We start from the raw sequence: 22,010 nt of genomic DNA, 5'->3' as shown, positions 1-22,010 counted from the left end.
CTTTTTACCTGGGGGATGTGAGCAGGTGCTTGGGGAACCACAGAAATTATTCTCCTTGATTCTGGACTAGCAACCCTCACGGAGTCAGATGGGTAAAGTGAATGCATCTTCAGACTGACCACATACACTAAATTTTACAATACATCCATGTGCACTGTGTAGTTTGTGATACACATAGTAATTATGCCAGAAATGTCTTAAAAGGCTTTAAATATTTCTGTTCTATGCATGTCTGTGAGAACAGTGAAGTTGTCTTCAAGTGATGGGACCAGTTTCACATGATATGAGGGGTTTGAAAGTTACTCTCCCAAAAAAATCACTTAAAATTGCTTTTCCATCTGCAAGGCTGCAAGGGTTTGTAACCCTAATTTACTGCATTCTCCTGCCATAGACAAATCCCCTAGGGTGTGCATGTCCTATGCCACTTAACAATAGAACATTCCTACCTGTTTTGTTTTGTTTTAGCCATCTGTGATAAGGGCACACTGCAAATAATATTGATCCAGTAAAGCTGTTCCATAGTCTGGAACGCTGCAATTCTGGTTGAGATGGATTAGCAGTCAGACTGCAGGTGTAGAGGCCAAATTCATCTCATGGATGGTGCTGCAACATTAGTGAGATTATAGCTGAGATTCCCCAGTTCTGCACCTGTCCCATGACTGGTTAAAAAACCATTTACTATGACAACAAATATTTCATACTATTTCCATCTGCCAGAGGTATACAGACCACAGAAAGCCATGGTGTCTGCAGTAATTTCCTGTGAGCTGTGACAACACCAAAAAAAGGTCCTGTGCTATTAAAGGGGTAAGGAGAGGAGGCAGAGAGATAAAAGCTGGATGAGGGGAAACAGGAAGTAAACTTCAGCAGGGAACTTAGACAGGGAGAAAGAAAAATGCCTTATGCAGTAGTGGGAGAGAGAAAAGAAGCAGACAAATAATATAGGACAGACTGAAACAAAAAAAACAACAAAAACAAAAAATCCCCCCAACCTGCTGGATTCAGAGGGAAATAAATACACACTGGAAAAATAATTCCCTGGAAAGTGCATGCTGGGCAGTCTCAGGAATCTTGCTTTCTCTAGGCAATACTATGTACAAAAATTATTTTAAAAGTCAGATTCTTTTGAGGATGTTTACTCTTCAAGGAATGTCATGTCACAAAAGGAGGAGTCATCTCAGGACAGACCTTACACTCTCTCTAGGTAGACACTTTCAAATTTTTTTCTTTCTGTTTTTCAAAGACACAGACTTTTCTCCCGTTTCTCCAAACAAAAGGCATTTTACATGTTTACCTGTTTCTCAAACCAGATTTTAACCAGAAGTGAGAGATTTGACAGAACAGATTCAACAGAAGGGTGCTGGCATGAGCCAAAGACAAAGCCTCTGGAGTGAGTAATCAGCTTTAACACTGCCCAAGTGTGAAACAGAAGCGAAAAGGAGACAGAGGAAACATGATTTTGTGACAATGCTGCTAAAGTTGGGCTTGCTTTCTCATGAGATACTTGGTTCTCTCCGGGCAGCTCCTCTCTTACTGTACAGCAAGAGCTGCTAACAAGCTCCCACCGGGTGTAAATGAGGACTAAGCCCCTGTCTGGGAGATGTGCTGCCACAGAATGGGTGGCTTTGTCCCAGTGTGTAAGATATGCTTGCAGGCTAAGGCACACAAAATGTTCCTCTCACACATGAAAAAGGGGCTGAGTGTGAGTGGGAGGACTCCAGAATGCAACAAGAGAACAAAGAACACAGGGAGCAGCAGATCTGTTCCCCTCCTTATTAACAAATTTGGCTGTGGCAGACAACACTGAGCTGGTGAGCATTAACATAGAGAGGGCGAGCTTCCCATTGCCCATGAGGAATGAAATCTTTGCTGAGAGAGCAGAAGCCACATTCTTCAGCAAATTAGATGCATCAGCTGGGGTTTGGCAGAACCTCCTGAGCAAAGGACTCCAAATCTGCACTTAACCACTCACTTGGACAGTCTTTCAAGAGATCTTGAGTGTTCCTACTACGGACACTCACACGTTGCAACGTTAGGAAATCTTTCTGCAGGGAACACACATACCGATAACCTAATGCTTCTATGTGGCATAAGGCATGACTATTTAGAAATGTTTTGGAAAGCATCAGAAATAGGACCCACATAGATAAAATGAAAGACAAAATGGGAAGTCAGAGGTGTGAGGTACACCTTGGTGGTGATGTGGAACATCCTAGCCATGCAGGGAGTACAGACTGACCATCAGAGAGCACTCCTTCACACAGACACGGGTCAGGTGCATGCTGAGCTCAGAGCAGCTGGAATGGGCTATGAGATTGGAAAGCGAAAACTGATGATGCTAACTTGCACTTTCAGGAAAAAAATGGCACAAAAAACCACCAGGAAAGGGTAGCACTCTATGTAAAAATATGCTGCTACTGGCTATAGACATTTCAAAATCACAGTACTTCACAACTGCAGTTGTAATGAATAAAACTGAAGGAGAATTGATTGGCACACATTGAATCATTAAACTATTGGAACTTACTAAATAACAGGACAAACTCTCTTTATGTAGCAAACCTAGATCATGTAGGAAGGAAAAGTGTAAGGAAAAGAAGTAAAATAGAGGACATTTAATATACATTTTGTGCAGTCAGTAATACAAAATATCTGCTTCTAAAAATAACACAGGACATTTTCTTTACAGATGTGAATAATACACGTTATAAGTCTTCATGAAACTTGACAAGGAGAAAATCACACAACACTGTATTTTTATAAATCTTAAACAAATGGAGAAGTTTCTATGAATCAAAGAGTTACCACTACAACTGTGTTTTATAAAGTGGAAAAGACCAGTTATTCTGACACATTGTCTAGCCAAGCAATGGAACAACTGGTTTCAGCTCTCTACCAGCAGTAACTTGGAGGATTTAGCAGTATTCACTTTGGCATACAAAACCAGACTGAGCAGATGATGCATCTTGATTGCATAAGATTAAAACAAAGGGCAGATAATTAAATATGAAATATGCTTGCAGGATTGGTGTCATTTCTCTCCTTCATTCGCATCCCTACAATTTTAAACAAAATAACTAGTGGTTTCATTAGGAAATAATTGCAGCATTCTCACAGTCCCATGCAGGCAAATAGCTGCAGTCTAGTTTTACTGTTCTTACGCCCACAGAGAATTCTGTTTTGTTTTGACCTCTTATTACTTTCCCTCACACACTTGGCTCCAAACATCAAATTTTGCCTCAGCCATTCAACAGTTATTCCTTTGGGCTGTTTTTTTTTTTTTTTTTTTACCATTATGCATTCATATAGAACAGCTGGAAGTAAGAAAAAGCACAATTAATTATTCCTAAATTTCCCAAAGAAAACCTTTTTACTTTTCTTCAATTAGAAATTACTTTTTGGTTTGAGGAACAAGAGAAAAATTGCCTCCCATAAAACCTTGCATAGATCTCAAAAACTTAATGGAACATTTAGCTTAAAAAGCAGTGTAATTTTTGAGAAGCAGGTGGGTTCAGGTTTTCTCCCTTTTATTTCTAAAATAATATAAAAAGTCTAAACAAAGCGATTGTTGCATCTTGAGGGGGGAACTGATTTCTCTTATTCTGACATGAGAACCCCAAGAGAAGAGAATCTCTACCCCTCAAATACCAAGCAAATCTGTGCAAATCTACTTGCTGGATTAGCCTATGAGCCCCAGCCAAGTAAGAATGGAAGAACCACCCAGAAAAAACAAAAGCAAAAACGGGCAACACCTGCCACATGCTCACAAACTAACAAATGGTTTTGGGGCAGATCAGGGGACATGGAGCAAGGTAGAGAGCAGGGAATTCTGAGTCTGACCAAGGGGAGAACAGTCAGGTATGAGGTAATATTGGTAGGAAAGAGTCTTGATAAGGTAGACAAGTCATGAGGTTTTTTGGATATCTACGAGTCAGAATCTGCCTATGGATTTAACACTCCGCTCCAGAAAAAAATCCCATCAAAATTACCTTCAGGCCACCTCTGAAAAAATCCCTGACTCAAGCAAACTATCCCTGACTATAACAAACTATTTATGGCTCTGCCCTAAGTTTCTTCTTTATAAGTCACAGAAATGACTTAATATCTGGACTTGTTTATGAAAGAATATCTAATTCTATCCAAATATCCAGTTTTTCCTACACTTATAAAAAAAAGGAACTGAATGAGATTAGATAAATGAAACCTTGGCTATCCATTCATATTGTGGAATTGCAGAGAGATAGTAACATGAATTTCTCGACTTATGAAATGGAGGAGATGGCATTAACTCTTTCATACAGGCAGATCATCCTCTCAGCTCTTTGATGGGTCTTTGAGTTCAGCAGATTTAACAAAAGCAAAAGCAAGAAACAATAAAGCATTGGCAGCATGACCAAGCATCCTCTGCCTCTTAGTTACAAAATGACTGATCTGTAGCTACAATTACAGTCTGAGTTCTAAGTCATTATTGCAATATTTCTCTAGATAAGCCTTTCCCAGAAAAAGAGGCTTTAGATCACCTATGTCTAATAAAATAGGCAAGCAGAATTAATATAAAAATACGAACTTTTGAGCTGTCACCATACATCCTGAACCAAAACCAGGAGGTGGATGAACATTTCTTTTTGTTTTGCAGTTAACTTTAAATAATATGTGATGTGGTCTGACCTGGTAAAGCTCCTACTTCTCCTTATTGGTTGATCCCCAAACTCCATAAGCTGAAGGAATAACAAAATTTGCTGTATTTCTACATGCATTACAGTGTGAGTCACAGCTAAACCATACTCAGAACGAAGTATTCCCTGTAGGTGGTGTGGAAACAGCTAATTTGGTGAAAAGATGTTATGCTAAAATGATCAACCAACAATTCTATGAGTGTATTGTACACTATTGGTGCATATCAGACTTCTTGACCTGTTTTGGTGGCATAACTGCTGCAAAGACATCACTTACTTTGAGAATTGATTATTAACTTTAATCCATTTTAAAACTCTCAATACAACATTTAGAAAATTTGTTCTTGAACCTTTCCATGGGCAGATCTTTACAGGGGCTGCACAGCTAGGAACACCCTGCTGACCCAGGAGGTGATAGGACATTAATATAAGCAATATTCCAACCCGTTATTAACTCATTACAAAGTATTCCCCAGGCCTGGCAACTGCTGCACCAGAGCTTAGCATGGAATACACACGAGACAGTGATGCCAGGGCTCTGAAGCCACCAAGGCTTTAGCCTCTTGCTGAAAGACAAAATACTTGGGGTTGCTAACGACTGCTTGAAAATCCCAGAATAAACCATCTCATCATCATGGCCCAAGCACCACTAAAAGCATTCTGTTGTTCTTACTTTTTCTAGTTAAAACCAAAAGCACTTAGAACCCAAAATGTTTTTCCTTTGCTCCCAGAGCCAAAATGCCAAAAATGCTGTTTAAAGGTAGCTTGATCTCTACCCCAAGAAGAAGGGACCAACTGCTCCATCTTTTTTTTACAATGCTAGCTACACTGCCATGCAGTGGTTTGAGATCTACAACCACCAAGTCTTGTATTATGAAAAAAAGGAAATAAACCATCCAAGGAAGAGTGACTTCTAACTCAAAATTTCCCAGAGTGTCCCCAGGCACTCATCAGAAGAGACACAGGGAGAGAACACTGAATTAACAACTGAAGCATAGTGCAACATAATTTCAGTTCTTAAAATAATCAGGCTGCAATACCACATGAAAAATCCAAGAAGCATCTGCAATGACATTCCATATTTTCCAGGAGAAAGAGGAGGCGAATGGAGGAGACTGCACAAAGAGGTGTCAGACTCTGTATGAGCAACACAAGAGGCCCATTGTACAAAGCCTTCATATCAGCCTCTGGTTGTGCCCTCACTTACCTGACCAAGGGCAGGGAGTGCTGCATATCCCACGGGTTGGTTTATCATTCCTTTCTGCTTCATGATGAGCACGCGTTTCTGCTCCTCGCTCAGGTGTGCCATCTGGGCTGGCACCTGTGCCTGCTGGGCCTGCTGCTGCTGCTGGATGTAGGGCACCATGGTGTTCTTCCCGGGGTTTGCCATCGCCGGGGCCATCATCTGACCCAGCTCAGTGCTGAAATGGGTCAGAGGTTTGGTGTTGCCGTAAGAAAGCAGATTGGGCTGCTTGCCCAAGGAGTTTGTGACCAAATTATTTGGCTGCTGACTGATCATGTTCATGTGATTTTGAGGGAGGTAGTTATTGATTGTGGTCTTCTGGAGGTTGTTTGCCATAGGAGGCACTATGGGGTTTTGGTTGTTAAAGGCTTGAGAATACATCATTGGGCTATTTGGTTTGTCTGCACTGAAGGGTGCTCCGTAGGGACTGGATGGAGGCCCCCCTGGTGACCAGCTTGAGGGCTGATTTGGGTGCTGCTGCTTCTGCTGCATGAGCTTGGCCCTTTGCTGCTGCTGGGCTGCCATCTGCTTGAGCTGCTCGGCCGGGGACAGGTCAGCGCTGGGCCCAGGCCCCGAGCCCGCCGCGGCCGAGGCCGCGCTCATCAGGAAGCCATTCCCGGAGCGCCCCTGCGTCTGCCCGGGCGTGTGGGCCTGGCTGGGGGTCTGAGGGGACTGCACCACACAGTTTGCTGGAGAGCCAGCAGGGACCGGGGCCAGCGGCGCGCTGGATGCTGAGGCAACGCTGGAGCCTGAGGAGATGTTGGAAAATGGAGGACCGGAAGAAGATGGTCTGACCTGGGGAGATCCCAATGGGACATGAGCAAATGGAGAATGGGATGGATCACTTTTCACGCTCACGCTCTCCTGAGTCTCTGTGGCAGGCCTGGGATATTCAGGCTCCTTCTTCTCTTCAAAGTCTTCATTGAACAAATCCTGTATATCATCTTCTGGGACGGTGTTTGCCAGCTCGTCTATGAGCTCCTGCCACTCCTGATCATTTAGGTTAATGTCTGAGAAGAGCTTGTTCTGATTGGAAAGAGATGTTTCAGAAGTGTCTATGCAGTTGGAGTCATCCAGGGGCTCTTGCTTTAGCTCCTTGTTGTGCAGGATGTTAAAACCATCATCCAGCTCGCTGCAGCCGTTAACAGGGAGCTTTATCTCAGAAAGCCCACCGTTTTCACCCAAGTCTTCCAGACCACTCCTGTGAGTTCCACTGTTCTGCAGGAGCACAGGAGCTTTCATGTCAAGCTGGTGAAGAGGAGAAACAGCAGGCAAAGGCAGATTAATGGGCAAGCTGTTGACTGCCTCAATGCCTTGCCCATCCTTGCGTGTCCGCTTGCTGGTTGGAGAAAAGCTCCCATCGCAAACTCCATTCTGCTGCTCTCCATTGAGAGGTGAACGTGCGCCTTCCAACTTCCTTTTGACTGTCTCTTGAAGCTTAAAGAAAACAAGAGGAAAGGAAAAAATTAACCATTTGCAGATGCAAAAGAAGTGCTCATGGGCACTGTGACAAGAGACTCCTCATCAAGCCAGTGACAATAAGTTTCAAAACTGATTAGGAGGTTTCTCTGATTTCATTCTTATGCCTTGGTCACTTTGAAAACACAGTCTAAAAACCCCCCAACAACCAAACACCTCCCACTGTCCCAAACCAAACCTTCCTTTGACTAGGAAAGCAGAGCTGTAAAATATGTCTGTGCTTTCCAGGCTGAATCTGTGCTAGCTTCCAAAAAATTTAGGGAGCAAGTTGACTAATTTGACATTTTAGTGCCTAATACAGGGATAAGATTTAAACAGTGTGCCTAACACAGTGAGGAGTCTTAAAAAGGAATTTAAAAAAAGAGAAAAAAGGAATCACTAAAACTTACTAGTCACTCCGAATTTTTTTTTGTTTTTGGAAGTTTCTAGAAGCTTCATAAAAAAATAACTGCAATATAATTGATTGACTACTTATATTGAAATGTGTTGTTGACAAAAAAAATTGCATAGTTTCATTTGCTTAGCCCTATGTTCTTGGCTAACACATTGAGAATCACTTTTAAGGGAGAAAAAAAAAATCCACCCTAGAAAACAGAAAGTGCTTTGCATAACTTTAACTCAATCAAATAATGAAAAAAAAAGGAATCAACTATGTGACTATGTGCTAAGAGCTAACATAAAACATAAATAGCTAACAGAAATAATGGCCAGGCAAGTCTACAGAAAAGCAAATAAATTGGAATATAGGAATTTTATAAAAAAATAGTATATTAACATCAGTTTTGAATCTGGTTGTAGAAGCATAGCAAAGAACTGCAGCAAGCAGAGTCCTTTACTTATGTACCAGGCTAAAAAAAGCATCTCTCTTCACTAAGGCAAAAAACAATAGTGGGGAGGGGAGGAAGCAAAGAGGTCACAGCTCCAGCAAACGCCTTCAGGACACGCTTGCATCCTTAATACTAGAACAATAGAAGACAAAATACTGAAAGATTTTATCAGTTTTTAAAGTATTCTCACTGGTCGGGAAGTCCCAGATACGCAACTCCCACCCCTTCCCTAACCTAAAGGTCCTCAATCTTCTTTCTTCTCATAATCCAGATCCCATTTATTTCTCCTCTCCCAGAGGGCTGGTCCCCCTTTCATCCCATGCATAAGATGGGCAAGCAAACCCGTATCTTGCCCGGGTTCTGGGAAGGCTGTGCCCTTCTCTTGCCCCTCTCTCATCACACAGTGCAGAGAGATGCGGCCAGCACATGCATTGCTGCAGCCACAGCTCAGCGTGCATGGGACACCAAGCTACTGCGAGGCTGCTCTAGTGCAGAGAGCCGGGCAGAAAGGCAATGCCATGAGTCTAAGCAGACCATCAACTCCTTGATTTTCACTGGAGCAGATCAGCTTTTTAATGTGGGAAAATAATTAAAATGTGACTAAGAGTCACCAGTGGGTCACTGTTGGCGTAAGTGGCCGAGACTTTGCTGCCTGTTCCACCCTGCACAAAGCCAGTGTGTGCCAAGCCTCCTGTAGGCAGAAATTCCTCCCCTTGGTGCTTCTGTGGTGCCACACAGACCAGCTGCCCTGTAACCACAGCCTCTGCCCCATGGCTGGGCTCCCTCTCCGGTGTCTGATCTCAAAACCCTGAATTTGGAGAGGTGTGGATGCTCATCTTGGAGATGAGAAGGTTCTGGGCAGACCTTTATAGCACCTTCCAGCACCCAGAGGGCCTACAAGAGAGCTGGAGAAGAACTTCTACAAGTGACAGGACAAGGGGAAATGGATTCAAACTGACAGAGGGTGGGTTTAGGCTATTAGTAAGAAATTCTTCCTGGTGAGGATGGTGAGGTGTTGGCACAGGTTGGTCAGTTGATGTAATGGGTTAAAATAGCATATTTATGTAAATGTAAAAATAGTATATTTAAATACTGCCCTTAATGGACCACTCCCACAATTTACAGCTGAAATCACCCATTTCAGCTCCTAAGCCATCACACTGCAAAGTCCCTATTGCCACAGCAGAAAAACTGCATTCCCCCAACAGCAAGTGACTCAAGAGTGAGCTCAATGGGAATGCTCAGGCAAAACCAGGATTTGAAGAAATGTTCAGAATGTGTCATGGCCCTTTACCCCAACTTCATATTGACCAGTGCTGGGATAAAGTAAGAACAGGACATGGTGGCAGGCTTCTCATCATGAAGTAAAGTTCTATAAGGAAAATATGGGGGAAAAAATTCCCTAATGACAAGGCAGGGACCAGTGAGAGTGATTATCTCCTGAGGAAAACAAGTGAACTGACTCCATACGTTTTGCAAATTTGAATGAATACTCTACAAAAATATTGGTGAGAGTGATATGCTTTTACATGGTTTCACACTTCCAGGTTTTAAAACATTTACCATCTTATCCTGAATCTATCACCTTATTTGTATATGAATATACAAATTAAAAAGAATTTTCCAAAAGAATCAAAACTATCTAGTGGAAAATAACCAAATAACCAGCCCTAAAAATATCAGTTCCTAGTTTCATCATGTGCTGGAACTTGGATGTCCCCCTGTACAAATAGACAGTGACTTTAGCCCAGTATATAAATATTCATAATCATGTTATTATGCATTACAACAAAAAGCAGCTTGACATGAAAACTATTTTCAATGAAATATGAAACATATAGAAGTTGTGCCTTTTTGTAAAAAGAAATAAAATTAAATCTATTCTAAGTTTGTTTATCCACATCGTTCTCCTTCAGAAGCTTTTGGATTTGGGGGGTTAACAGGCACTAATATTTTTGTCTTGTTTGCTCATTGAAAAACTGTAGGTAGACAGAGACTTAACATGAAAGGTTTGTTAGAAGGCAACATGCTGGGGAAGCCTCTTGGTTCCAGCATTTTGGGGGAGTTGGGAGTCATGACAATAAATGTATCTCCTTTTTTTTGAGGTACAACACAGAAATACTCTTATCAAATGATTTTAATGAAAGATTTCCTTTTCATATCTTGATTTAATTCCCAGTCACCATATGAACTCTTGAATGGTTTGGATATCCTACACTGAGCATATACTGGCAAACACTTTACCACAATCAGGATTCCAGAATGTCTTAGACTAAAACCCCAGCACTTCCCCTTCCCTCTATAAACACAATCCCTGAAGTAAAATAGTACCTTTTAAAGTACCCTCCCTCTCCTTCTCAGCACAAGCACACAGTTTGTGCATGTGTTACGTCGTGCATTGTGAAGATATTAGCAGGAGCTGAGAGATTTGTGTCTCGGAACAAAAGATTGTTGACACATAGAATAAAAACAAAAGGAAAATATCAAAATCAAAGGAAAATATTGAAATAAAACAACCCCCTTTCAGCTTCATAAGCTTTTAGCTTTATTCACACAAAATACTTGGCTGATGATTCTTCATTTCACTGCTTTCTCTACCCCAAAGCACAAGAGGGGCAAGCAGGACTATCGGTTCTTTATAAGCCTTTGAAAAAACTCTAGTCGCAGAGTGAGAAAAGGTCAGATTTTGGCAGGTTGACTTTTTAAATGGCTCTCGGTTGGAGGAGAGGCAGGGGCACAGAAACACAAACACACACCGAGCTGAAGGGTGGGATGCAGCCCATCCCGAAACCCTGGGCAGCACCGTGGCAGGGCCAGCAGATAAACAGGAGTGTGGGGAGGCTGTGGCAGGGCTTTCACCAGTGAGGAGAGGCTGCTGCGCTTCATCTCCCCAGCAGCAATCCATTTCTCAAAAGGAACGAGACAGAGGTGCAGTTGTTATAGCAACAGCCGGGCCCATCCTCCACCAGGAGCTGCCTTGGTGGGCGGCTGCTTCAGCCCCAGCACACGGCAGGGACTGAGGCTGTGGCACCAGAACATCCTTTCATTGCTCCTCAAAGAACAGCACAAAAACCAGGGCGAGGCGGGGAGCTGAGAGGATAAATTCTCTCTATGCCCTGTTCACAGGGTCTGACACAGGTCCACTGCTCCTCTGGGGCCCCAGAGCAGGAGGCTGATGTCCCTTTGTCACTTTGGCAGGTGTTTTTGTGTACCAGCTGCATGCAGCCACTGACTTTCCTCTGCCTAGGGCAGCTCCAGCAGCTTCAGTACAAGACAAGGGCAGCAATTCTGAGAGGTTGGGTGCACTTGGCTTCCCAGCTCTGCTGGAATGAGCCCTGCTCTGGAGTTATCTTGGCTCCCGGTGGGAAAGCGGAGAAACTAGCCAAAGCCCAAAGTCCATCTCACTCAGAAGATATGCATGGTTACAAAAAACAGGGCTTATTATCTTCTCCACATGCTCTTCAGAGACTCTGTTAAAAATTGATCTTTTCAGTTCTTTATGTTGAATCAGTCTGGCCCACCAGTCACCATGACCTTCAGTTCCTTTCCATGAAATGAATTAAAGTCCTGGGTCTTCCTCTAGGGTTTCTACTCTCCCTCCCAACAGTGTGACCGTGTTCACAGGGGTCTTAGGATGAGGGAAGAGATGAGGATCTGACTCCATGTTTCAGAGGGCTGATTTATTATTTTATGATATATATTACATTAAAACTATACTAAAAGAATAGAAGAAAGGATTTCATCAGAAGGCTGGCTAAGAATAGAATAGCAAAGAATGATAACAAAGGCTTGTGGCTCAGCTCTCTGTCCGAGCCAGCTGACTGTGGTTGGCCATTAATTACAAACATCCAATATGGGCCAATCACAGATGCACCTGTTGCATTCCACAGCAGCAGATAACCATTGCTTACATTTTGTTCCTGAGGCCTCTCAGCTTCTCAGAAGGAAAAATCCTAAGGAAAGAATTTTTCATAAAAGATGTCTGCAACATACCAGTGTGTCTGTTCCTGAGTTTGCCCCCTCTTTCTTCTCTCTTCTTCTCCTAGAGCTTCTATAGAAAGATCTTGGTACTTCTTCCCTCCAACAGGGAGTAGTTACCATAAGCTCTGCCAAACACCCCCCCAGTTCAGCAGTCTCCAGCCTGCACCCTAAAGACTGAGCAAAGTTTCCTACTTAACTTCTTGTGCTGTGCTTAAATCCTATCAACAATTCAGGAAGTGTCCCAGGGGTGGCTATGAAGTGACACTAAGCAAGTGGATTTGACATGACAGCATCTAAGATCAGTAAGGAATAATCAGCATTGCCATTTGCATGCCAGAAATTCAGCTTCAACCTTTGAAAGGATTTTTTGCATGCACCTCCTTGCTGTATCACCTCTGACACTGCCATTCAAAAGCCAATGTTTCCTGAGGTACAGCCACATCTTGTCACCAGTGTTTTAAGCCCACCAGCTCCACAGCAGCTTCCCAATGACACTTGCAGTGTCCTGCAGAGATCTGTCTCATTTAATCCTGCTTTGGCCCAATGGGGTAAACAGTGGCAAAGCAGTGACCTCATTGCAGTGCCAGCACTGCTCCATTTGTGCAAGTTTCAGAAGGTGTAAGAGCCTATAAGCTAAACTACTGAGCTGGCAGTACCTATTCCTGCCTCTCTCACCCAGCAGCTGAGATCTGCTCTCTCTGAAACTGTCCTTGCAGATGGCAAGAGCTGCATTTTCAGGGTGTGTTATGACAATTTAGTCAGGCAGCCTCCAATTGACGTGTCTGGGAGTTGTTCTGATAAGTCTTCACCCTTTCCAATCTGCTTTGTATCTGGACAGAAGAGAGGGTAATGATAAAAAGCAGACTCCAGAGATTATAAAAGTTGTGCCTCCCAAATTACCACAAAACAGGATTGAAAAGAAACACAGGAACCTCTTGTGTTTTAAACTAAGAAGAAGCAAAACAGCACAGCTGGTGCTGTTGCACGTGCACCACAGCTACTCAGCAGCTCTTTAAACTGTGTATGTGACACTGGAATGGTTTCCTGGGAAAATCTTGTCCCAGTCCATCCTTGCACGAGCACAAGTTGTAGCAGGCTAGTGAATATGTTGATGGCATCCTGGCTGCCTAGCAAAGGGATATGTGGGACATGAAAGCATTCCTGTCCTCTACAAAGGAGGAGCAGCTCTGTGACACAGGCTCTGCTCTCCTTGTCATTAAGGCACCAGTAGCATGTGAGCTCTATTCCTGACTTCAGAACTGACAGACCAAAACCTTTTCTGACTGATATAAGGGAAAAGCCCTTCCTATGCTTGGGGCAAGCAAATTATCTTCCAGCTGCTTGCAAAATACTGCCCTGGCACAATCTACATACATAATATATTACTGCAGACTACCCTCAGAGAAACTCTGAAGGAAGAGCCAGAAGAGATGGTGAAGGCATGACAGAAATCCCCCGATGGCACCATAGATTGCCATGGACTGTGAGTTCCTACTGGATCTCTGTTACTACCGAAGCCTGTCTAGTGCATGATCTCTAGCAGACAGAAGGCTGAAAGCAGAAATGGCACAGTTGTCTTCCTGCACATTCACATCACCGGTGTTAACTCCCAACACACATCACCTCGTGGCAACAGAGCTACGTGTTCCATAGGTGCATGAGGCAGCACCTTCCAGTTCCTCAAATCAGTGTGGGCTAAGTCATTCCAGGCATTCTTCCACATGGCTAAGTTCAAGTTCATGCTTTCTGATGCAAAGTGTTTCATACAACTGGAAAAGGAAGGAAATGAGAGCCACATGGTCTACACACTGTACCTGTTCAAGCCCACAGATTTTAGTCACCCTCTTGAGGTAACACCATAAATGAAGCTTCCACTTGAAAATAACTTAAATATCAAATTAACAGATTTCCACAACCAACACATTAAAAGAAAAATCTTGTGAATAAGTCATACTGTGCTGCAAACAAAATGGTAAATTTAGCCTCCTTTTCCCCATCTGTTCCCTGAACAGGCAGCTTGGCTGAGGACATAGGTCAGCTGAAGATTTCCCTGCAAGGACAAATACCTTTAAAGGAGTGCAGGTTATCTAAGTACAGATTGAACAATTAATGATACAGTAAGAATTGCAAAGCAGACCCAAGCATGGGGGAAGGAGAGGGAAATGAATGCTTTGCATGGTAATTAATTATAATATTTTTTCTACATTTTATTTGTTTGCATAGTAATGAGACATGTCTTTTGGGGAAAGGAAAAAAAATCCAACATGGGACAGATGAGTTTGGAAATAAGTTTGTGCTAAGCTACTGATCATTTAAAAAAAACAATAAAATCAAATAACTGAAAATCCCAAAATAGAAAAGCTATCAGAGACAGCTTTTTTCTTCAGTCAAACAATTCCCTGATCAGCACAGTCAGCTTGATCCATCTCTAGGAAAGGAGAGCAATGCAGGAACTGTTTGATGGTCTTGACTTTGCATATCTCTTTAAAAGAACAGAGGCAGCAGCAGTTCTTAAAGGCTCCTGGACAAAACCCATGGCTCAGGGTGAACCCCATTAGGTTCACTAGGAATTTGGGGGGCACTGATAAGGCCATTTCTTCTGCATCCGCATTTCTTCAGAGATAGAACTATGTCTAATGGAACAACTCCACTTTACATTCATTTTTTGATTTCAATACAAGTTATAGCCAGTACTGGGGAAAAAAAAAAAAAAAAAAAAAAAGCAGGGTCATTGAAGATCTGTGGAGACTCAAGGAATCAAAGGACTGTATAGGATGCCCCAGACATGTTCTGAATTATTCTGAGCACGGTTTGGGAGCTATTTGCCATGGGCTGAAGGCCAGCCAGCACTGCACAGCAGATTTGCCCTAAATATGGGCAAGTAAACCATACAAATTTAAATCCCAGATAAACAGTGAACAGTGTTACAACCATGATGGTCTAAGCAAAGTCTGTAGTGAGGGGAAACAAAAAAGTATTTTTAATTAGACACACAGGGAACCAAGCTTTGGGGTAAGCACCCACTTCCTCCTTCTTTAATGGCAGTTATTAGTAACAACTGTAACAATGAACAAACATGCTAAAGAAATCACATAGACATTGGACATATAGGATTGTGTGCAAATCTGCTGTGTGATAATTTCACACAGCACAAAATGTTGTTTTTAAAGGAAATTACATGGGCAGCAGGTTGAGGTTTTTCCTAGGGCTATTTCCAAAACTCCTTTATTTTTTCTCCTCTCTTCTAAGCTTTTCAAAACAGTCAAATGAAAATAAAAGCCTGGCAATTAGCATATTTCAGAATTACAGTAAGGGCCCAGCTTTAAAAGGCACAGCTGCCTGAGACTGACTTTTTTTCAATGCCAGGTGATGATATGAGGCCAAGAACAACCTTGAATAGTGTGGGTCCTGATGGCTGCAGGATTTGCAGGGCACCATGAGTTCATTGTATCTGGGGACACAAGTCATTACTGTTTTCTTTCCTTTTTTTCCCCAAAACCCAAACTGATATTGCCGAACTCCAAATTCAGACCTGCAAAATCACATTAGAAACATCCAACACTGTAAACACAGAGGGTTTTCCTGACTCATCAGTGAAGCAGTGGCAGCCTTCTCCTCTCCCTGCTGATGAGAAAGGACTGCAGTGCCTGGAACTGAAGCAGGCATTTTTCCCATTGAGTGCTCCCAGCATCTCTCTACAGCAGCACAACCCATCAGACAAAGTTTTCTCTGTCTAGGGCAGTGTGAGCCCTGTGCAGCCTCATGTTTTGTGGCTGCACAAGGCAAGGCAGCCCTAGGACATTGTTGTGACACCAAGGAGCCTCTGCTTGCTGCCGCATGCTCATATTCTTTAAACAACCTCTCCCCACCTTTCCAGCTGCTTTTTACCCAGCGCTGCTGGTGTTTACGGTCTCGAATAAAGCCACGAGGAAAACTGACCTCATTAGCAGTTTCCTCAAAAGGTGAACTGGAGCAGGGCATTCATCTCCTCCAGCGATTTCCAAACTCACATGAAAAGCATGAAAGGAGACAAAGCCTAGGGTTGCTCCAGGAATTCCATCTACTGCCCATGAGAGGGATTTGCATAACATGCCCCCAATATGCAGTGCAAACAAGAAGCTGCTGCTACAGCTGCTTCCTTGGCTTCTCTCATTTCACCCCACTCTTCAGGAACAAGAAGACACCTTCTCCACATACGCAGGGGGCTGCAAAAGCAAACTGTGTGCAGATGGGCTCAGCAAGAGCCTCTCAGACCTGGGGTAGCTGGAAGATGTGCCAGGGAAGGCTGACTGTGCGCCTGCTCTCTTTCTCACACTCCACTTGCTCACTGAGAGGACACTGGGCTCAACTCCCCTTTGAGATGACCCAGTACAACTGCTCCTATACCCAAGTGTCTGCAGAAGAAATGCAGTGTGGTGCATTTTTTAAACTTAAGATTTTTACTTAAAAAGATTTTTGCTGAAATAAAACAAACAGAACCCTCCCTCTATGAGACTTTCAATGTCCTGTTATGAAGTATTTTGGTGATAATATATGATTTTATAAAGCAGCAGCTATACAGTGCAATGTGGTAGAAACTCATGTTCAGTAGCCCCTAAATAAAGACAAACTGGTGCAAGATAACAACTTTAATCCCTTGCTTTAGTGCTTTTTGAACATGGACTGAATGCCAGATTGTGGTCATCCAGTCAAAAGATAACCAATTGAACAATTTCTCCAATTTCTCCTCTTCCCCTATTCATCCCCCGCCTCCACCCAAACCTGCAGCTCCAACACAACCAAAACCTACCAGTATCTGATTTTGGATTTTGAAAGACTGTTCCTACAATTTGGAAGAAGGAAAGACTGCAATAACTACCACATTAAACATGAGGAGGCATAAATAGGCAATTTTAGGTGTTAGGAACTCAACATCCTTCCCAAAGAGAACTCCTCTCACTAATACCAGTGCATACAATGTAATCAAAAGCTATTTTTTTCAAATACACAGAGTATCTATTTCACATAGAAAGTGAAAGCCACATATGACCAAGAGCCTTGGGGCCAAAATCTTCAATGTGCTGAGGCCCCTGAAACAAATGGTGATGTCCTGTTGAAAAATTAGGTTTTGCCAGAGAACAGACCAGTCACATCACTGATAAAGAGTCACAGAACTGATAAAAGTCACTTAAGGAAATGTGAATTGTCATGGTAGTCAAAATGCATTTTCTCTGCCTTGTACATATGATGGGATCCTCTCTGAAAATGAAATCTAACAGAATTTAATTAAACCATAAACTCCTTAAATTTTTGAAAATATAGAAGAATAAAAATACAGCGATCCTAGAAAGGCAAAGAGACTATTTTTTATTTTTCCGGGGTTTCCTTGCTTTTCACAAATGATGCTGTGACTCAAATTAGCTCCACATAAACTCTGAATATAAAAAGATCACCAAATTAATTTTTTAATAGGGAAGGAAAAAAAATCAACCTCATTGGCAGAACTTGAACTCCATTCCTCAGAATGATTAGTTTGGCCACTGGAGGGCTCCAATATTGTTTCATAAAAGCAAAAGAAAGTTTACTAGGAAGGATAAACACATAAATAGCCTGGGCAATAAAATTCAAACATAATACTCATTTTGAACCGAGATGTATGGGCTTGCAAGTATTTTGTAAGAGTCGGGACTGATTTTAATATTGTTTTGCTCTTGTGGCTTAAAAGGATTTGAAGAAGAATGATTTTCCTACAGTTTGGCTGTAAACGCCTCCTCCAATGCACCTCCTACTAAATGGTTTTGGTAGATTGCAGGATGAGTGGGTGTCTGCAGGAAAGCAAACCTGTAGGTTTTCCTGGGACGAGCCAGTAACACACTTTTTATGAAAGCCCAGGGCTACAGAGCACAAAAGAAGCCCATTCTCTGTCCCTCTCCTGACTCCAGTCTTCCCAAGGCAAGTTCACAGAGATAAATCAGGCAGCTCAGCACCTGGGAGCGCAGCAAGGTGCTCCCTCCACATAAAGTCTTTGGCAGTTCTTCCTTGGATGAGCCATTGCTGGGAGCTGCGTTTTATTTTTTAAGAGGATTTATATGTCCAGGTACAGAAAGTGAGGGAATAACTGGCTCTAAAACAAATGGGTCTTTTCCCAGTAACATGGCACTCAGGATCTTATCAGAAAAATGTTATGTGGTCCTGCAGAAGCAAGTGCAGGCACTGATGTCAGTCGATAAGCTAATGACTGCAGCTTATCAGCTGGTAAGCTAATGACTGCAGCCCTCCAGTTAAGCATAAAACAAAAGCTATTTCAGTACAGGAGGATGAGGAAAAAGTATTTTGGACATCATTCTACCTACAAACTTATGGGAGGGGAAAAAAGTCTAAGAACCCCCTGGACTCCCTAATTCTTCCAGCTGGGGGTGGGGAGAATTAATCCTGGGCTGAGATGCTGAAAGTTGGAGGTTTCACACTGAGCCAAACCTTACAATTGACTTCACCAGTGCTGAAAATAAAGGAGGTTTATTGGAAATACTGAAAGATGCTAGTGGGTGCTATGATAAGCCCAACTGAGCACTGTTCTCGTTTGATGAAGTGCACTGTACTGGGCTAATGCACAAAATATCAGGGTTTGCTGGCACTCACTATTTTTTTCTCCTTCTTCAATGTAAAGGAAAAAGGAAAGAAAAAAACCCCCTCTTGCTTAAAATATCTCTGCTGCTCTCCTGCAGCCCCTTCCTCCAGCACATCACACATTAATGCCAATCTTCTGGGAGACCGCAATTGGAACATAATGAGATAGTAATGAGCTTTGCACATGTCCCCAGATCCAAGCGTTCCCCCCTCTGCAGCCCGTTTCTCACAGACCCACAGAGATGCTTTGCTTGTTTTCCTGACACTGCAATTGCCACTGCCCCATGGTGTCCCCATCCCCGCAAAGCCCTGGAACTGCCAGCCCCAAAGAGAGAGCACCAAACGGGCTGGCCCTGCCTCGTTTCCTGCGCTAATGGATGCTTGTTTAAACACGGGAGCTGTTTGCATTGCTGCGCCTCGCTGCATGTTAAACACAGCCCTCTGAAACCCTATGCCAACCCAATAAGGGTAGCAGCAGTTCAGCGGGGGGAGGCAATTACTATAGGCGTGCCTTCTGAGCTCAAGGAAGGGAAATTTGATTGAACAACTAAAAGCAAAATCTGATTTCTGTTCAGCGTCACTAGGAAGAGACACAAGGTTTCACTGCAGCCAGGCCTGTGGAGGGCAGGGGAAGTCAATGGGCGAGCTGCACATTGATAGCAATGCTCTCCTACCCCACAGAGCTCCTTCCCTCTTCATCCACATCCCCAGTTGTGCTCTCTTTCCTCCCTGCCCACACCTTTTAGTCTTTTTTTTTTTAAATTTTAAATTATACGCTGCCAATTTTGTCTCATCCTTCATCGATTCTTGAAACAATTCTTTCTCTGGTAAAGGTCCTTTCCGCTGTACAAACTCATTGTCATATCAAAGTGGAAGCGTTACACAGGAGCAGCTATGATGGAGGGCTGATGGTAACCAAAAAAAGATCTGTGCTTCATTGAGAGATGAAAAAAATCCAAATCTCAGACTAATGATAGTCAATATTTCATTGGACCTGCTCTTTACCTGGCTGAGGGCAGAAAGTCAAGAGAGAAAGAGGATGCATTTCAGTCCATTTAATACACAGAAACAAAGCTGCTTTAAAGTGTTCTACTTCCTTTACTTTTAAGTGAAAGATAAGGAAAGGAGGTAGCAAGGGAATGTTTTACTTTTATACTCTAGGTTTTTTCTTTAATTTTAAGCAGACTTTGTAAGATGACCTCGCTCTGGCAGCAGCTTTGCAAATGATATGGAAAGTTTTCCAAGAGAGTGATGCCTGATGGGTGTTTTGACAGAAATGAGGAGCTTTAAACCAAGAGGGTAAAAGCACTGGGAAACATTTGTTTTGTTTATTTAAAAAAAAAAAAAAGAAAATAAAGCACAGTAGCTTTCTTATTTTCAGTTTTACAGCAAAACACAAACAAACAAACAGCACTTGTTTTTGCTGGTATTCCTTGCCAGAGCTGGGGCAGGGGGGAGGATGAGCCGGAGACATCATGTCTAGGTAAAGAGGGAATCCTTCCACACACTGCTCTTCAGTTCGGGCTTGGAATTCAGAGATTGAATCTGCACACCTTAGAACAGAAATTGTCACTAGGAAGAACGGGCAAAGAGCACCACTGCCCTGGGTGGATCAATGCAGCAGCCAGAGCCTAACCAATACCAACACAAAAACCAGGCTGTCTTGAAAGCATCAGAGATCCCCAAGAGGCTATTGTCATATTATATATAACTTGAAGCTGAGAACACAGTTAATGTGAGGGCTTGAGAAACCCACTCACCAGCGGTAAGAGGAATGATTTCCTGATGAGACTAGGGAAGGATGTGGCTCTTAAAACCATCAACTGCTGCAGAATCTAGGCTTTAATTTGAACAAAACAGCACAACAAGAGCAAAAACCCCAGCCCACGTGATTGCACAGATAACTTCTCAAACATGGCCATTGATGTGCTTGTGTTTCTGAGCCTGCAGACAGGCTCCCAAGAAGCTGCACCATGAAATCAATAAGGCTCATTAATGATAATCAGTACCCTATGGGCAGCAGCAAAACTGCCAAGAATCCTGCCAGGTTTGTCCTTCTGCTGTTACTGGGAAGCTCTGATTGACAAGAAAGGTAGATTTCCCCCTTGCCTACATTCAGCAGTGAGAGGAAGCAGCAGATGTAGTCCTGAGGGAAGGTCTAGCCACAGCATCCCACAAGGAATATCAGCATTTGCTCCAGTCAGAGAAGGGCTTTGTAATCTCAGTCACCTACACGTGTGTGTCATCCCTCTGCAACGTGGGATGAGGCTGCTGCCTCCTTTTGCACATGACAGCACAGTTATACATTTACAGTGTAAGCTGATCATTCCTCAGAATAAAATAGCTTTCTCCAGGAACCTAGAACCTAGGTTTACACAATGGAGGTAGTTTCCTATTAATCAATATTGCAAAAGAAAAGTGTAATAAATTGCTTTACATCCAATGTCTGTAATCTGTTTAGATAAAAAAACCTGAACATTCTTATAATTCACACTTAAGCACCTTTGAACAGGCACCCCAAACGTGAAAGACATTTCTGGAAATTTTTTTCTTCTTGCCAGTTCACATCAGTAGTCACCTCCTTGAAATCAGCAACTGGCATTCACCACCACTAACCACACAAAAACCAGCCAGCACAGAACAGTGCACAGAAATGGCAAGTCATCCGTTGTACTTCACTAAAGGTACCTAATGAGAATGTTACGATATGCCCAGGCATTAATAAACTCACATCAGGAACTGCGGACCACATGTGATTTTTGTTGGGCTCATAAGAAGCCTGAAGGCAAATTAGAAGCTATTGGAAAACTTTGCAGAGGTGTTGAAGACCCAGATCCATTAGGAACCAGGTCCCTTGTGTAGCTGCAACCCAGCTGTGAGCACCACAAAGTTAGGGAATACCTGAGTTGCACTTCTCCTGCACTTTGCCCCCCTCCACCCTGCCTCATTTGGATTACTTTGTCTTCTAGGACTTTATCTTCATTCCAGCTTACAAATCATCTCGGCTGGTGGACTGACCAAAAGAGAGAGCCAGGAACAAAGCAGCCTAATATTGACTTAGTCAGAAAATTCTCCTCAGAAAAATAAGTGACAGGAGGGAAAGCCCATGGAACACAAAGGCTGTGCTGATGTTAGCTCTGCATCTCCAGCTCCTGCTGGTGTTTATTCCTGAAATGCATCAGTAACAACAGGAACATC

At 42.9% G+C, this 22,010-nt stretch overlaps 1 protein-coding gene across 2 annotated transcripts in view; it reads right to left on the bottom strand.

Annotated features, from left to right (window-relative positions):
* The window catches only part of MAML3 (mastermind like transcriptional coactivator 3), a 161,869-nt gene that overhangs the window by 61,752 nt on the left and 78,107 nt on the right, over positions 1–22,010 (bottom strand). For both annotated transcript variants that reach the window (XM_064711345.1, XM_064711344.1), the window contains one exon: positions 5,884–7,356. In XM_064711345.1, coding sequence (XP_064567415.1) covers positions 5,884–7,356 — 1,473 coding nt within the window. The remainder of the gene's footprint in view (positions 1–5,883; positions 7,357–22,010) is intronic.

The sequence above is a fragment of the Zonotrichia leucophrys genome, chromosome 4, assembly GCF_028769735.1.
Source record: "Zonotrichia leucophrys gambelii isolate GWCS_2022_RI chromosome 4, RI_Zleu_2.0, whole genome shotgun sequence".
Classification (NCBI taxonomy): domain Eukaryota; kingdom Metazoa; phylum Chordata; class Aves; order Passeriformes; family Passerellidae; genus Zonotrichia; species Zonotrichia leucophrys.
The sequence above is the reverse complement of the archived record's forward strand: the minus strand, read 5'-3'. Positions and strand labels throughout refer to the sequence as shown.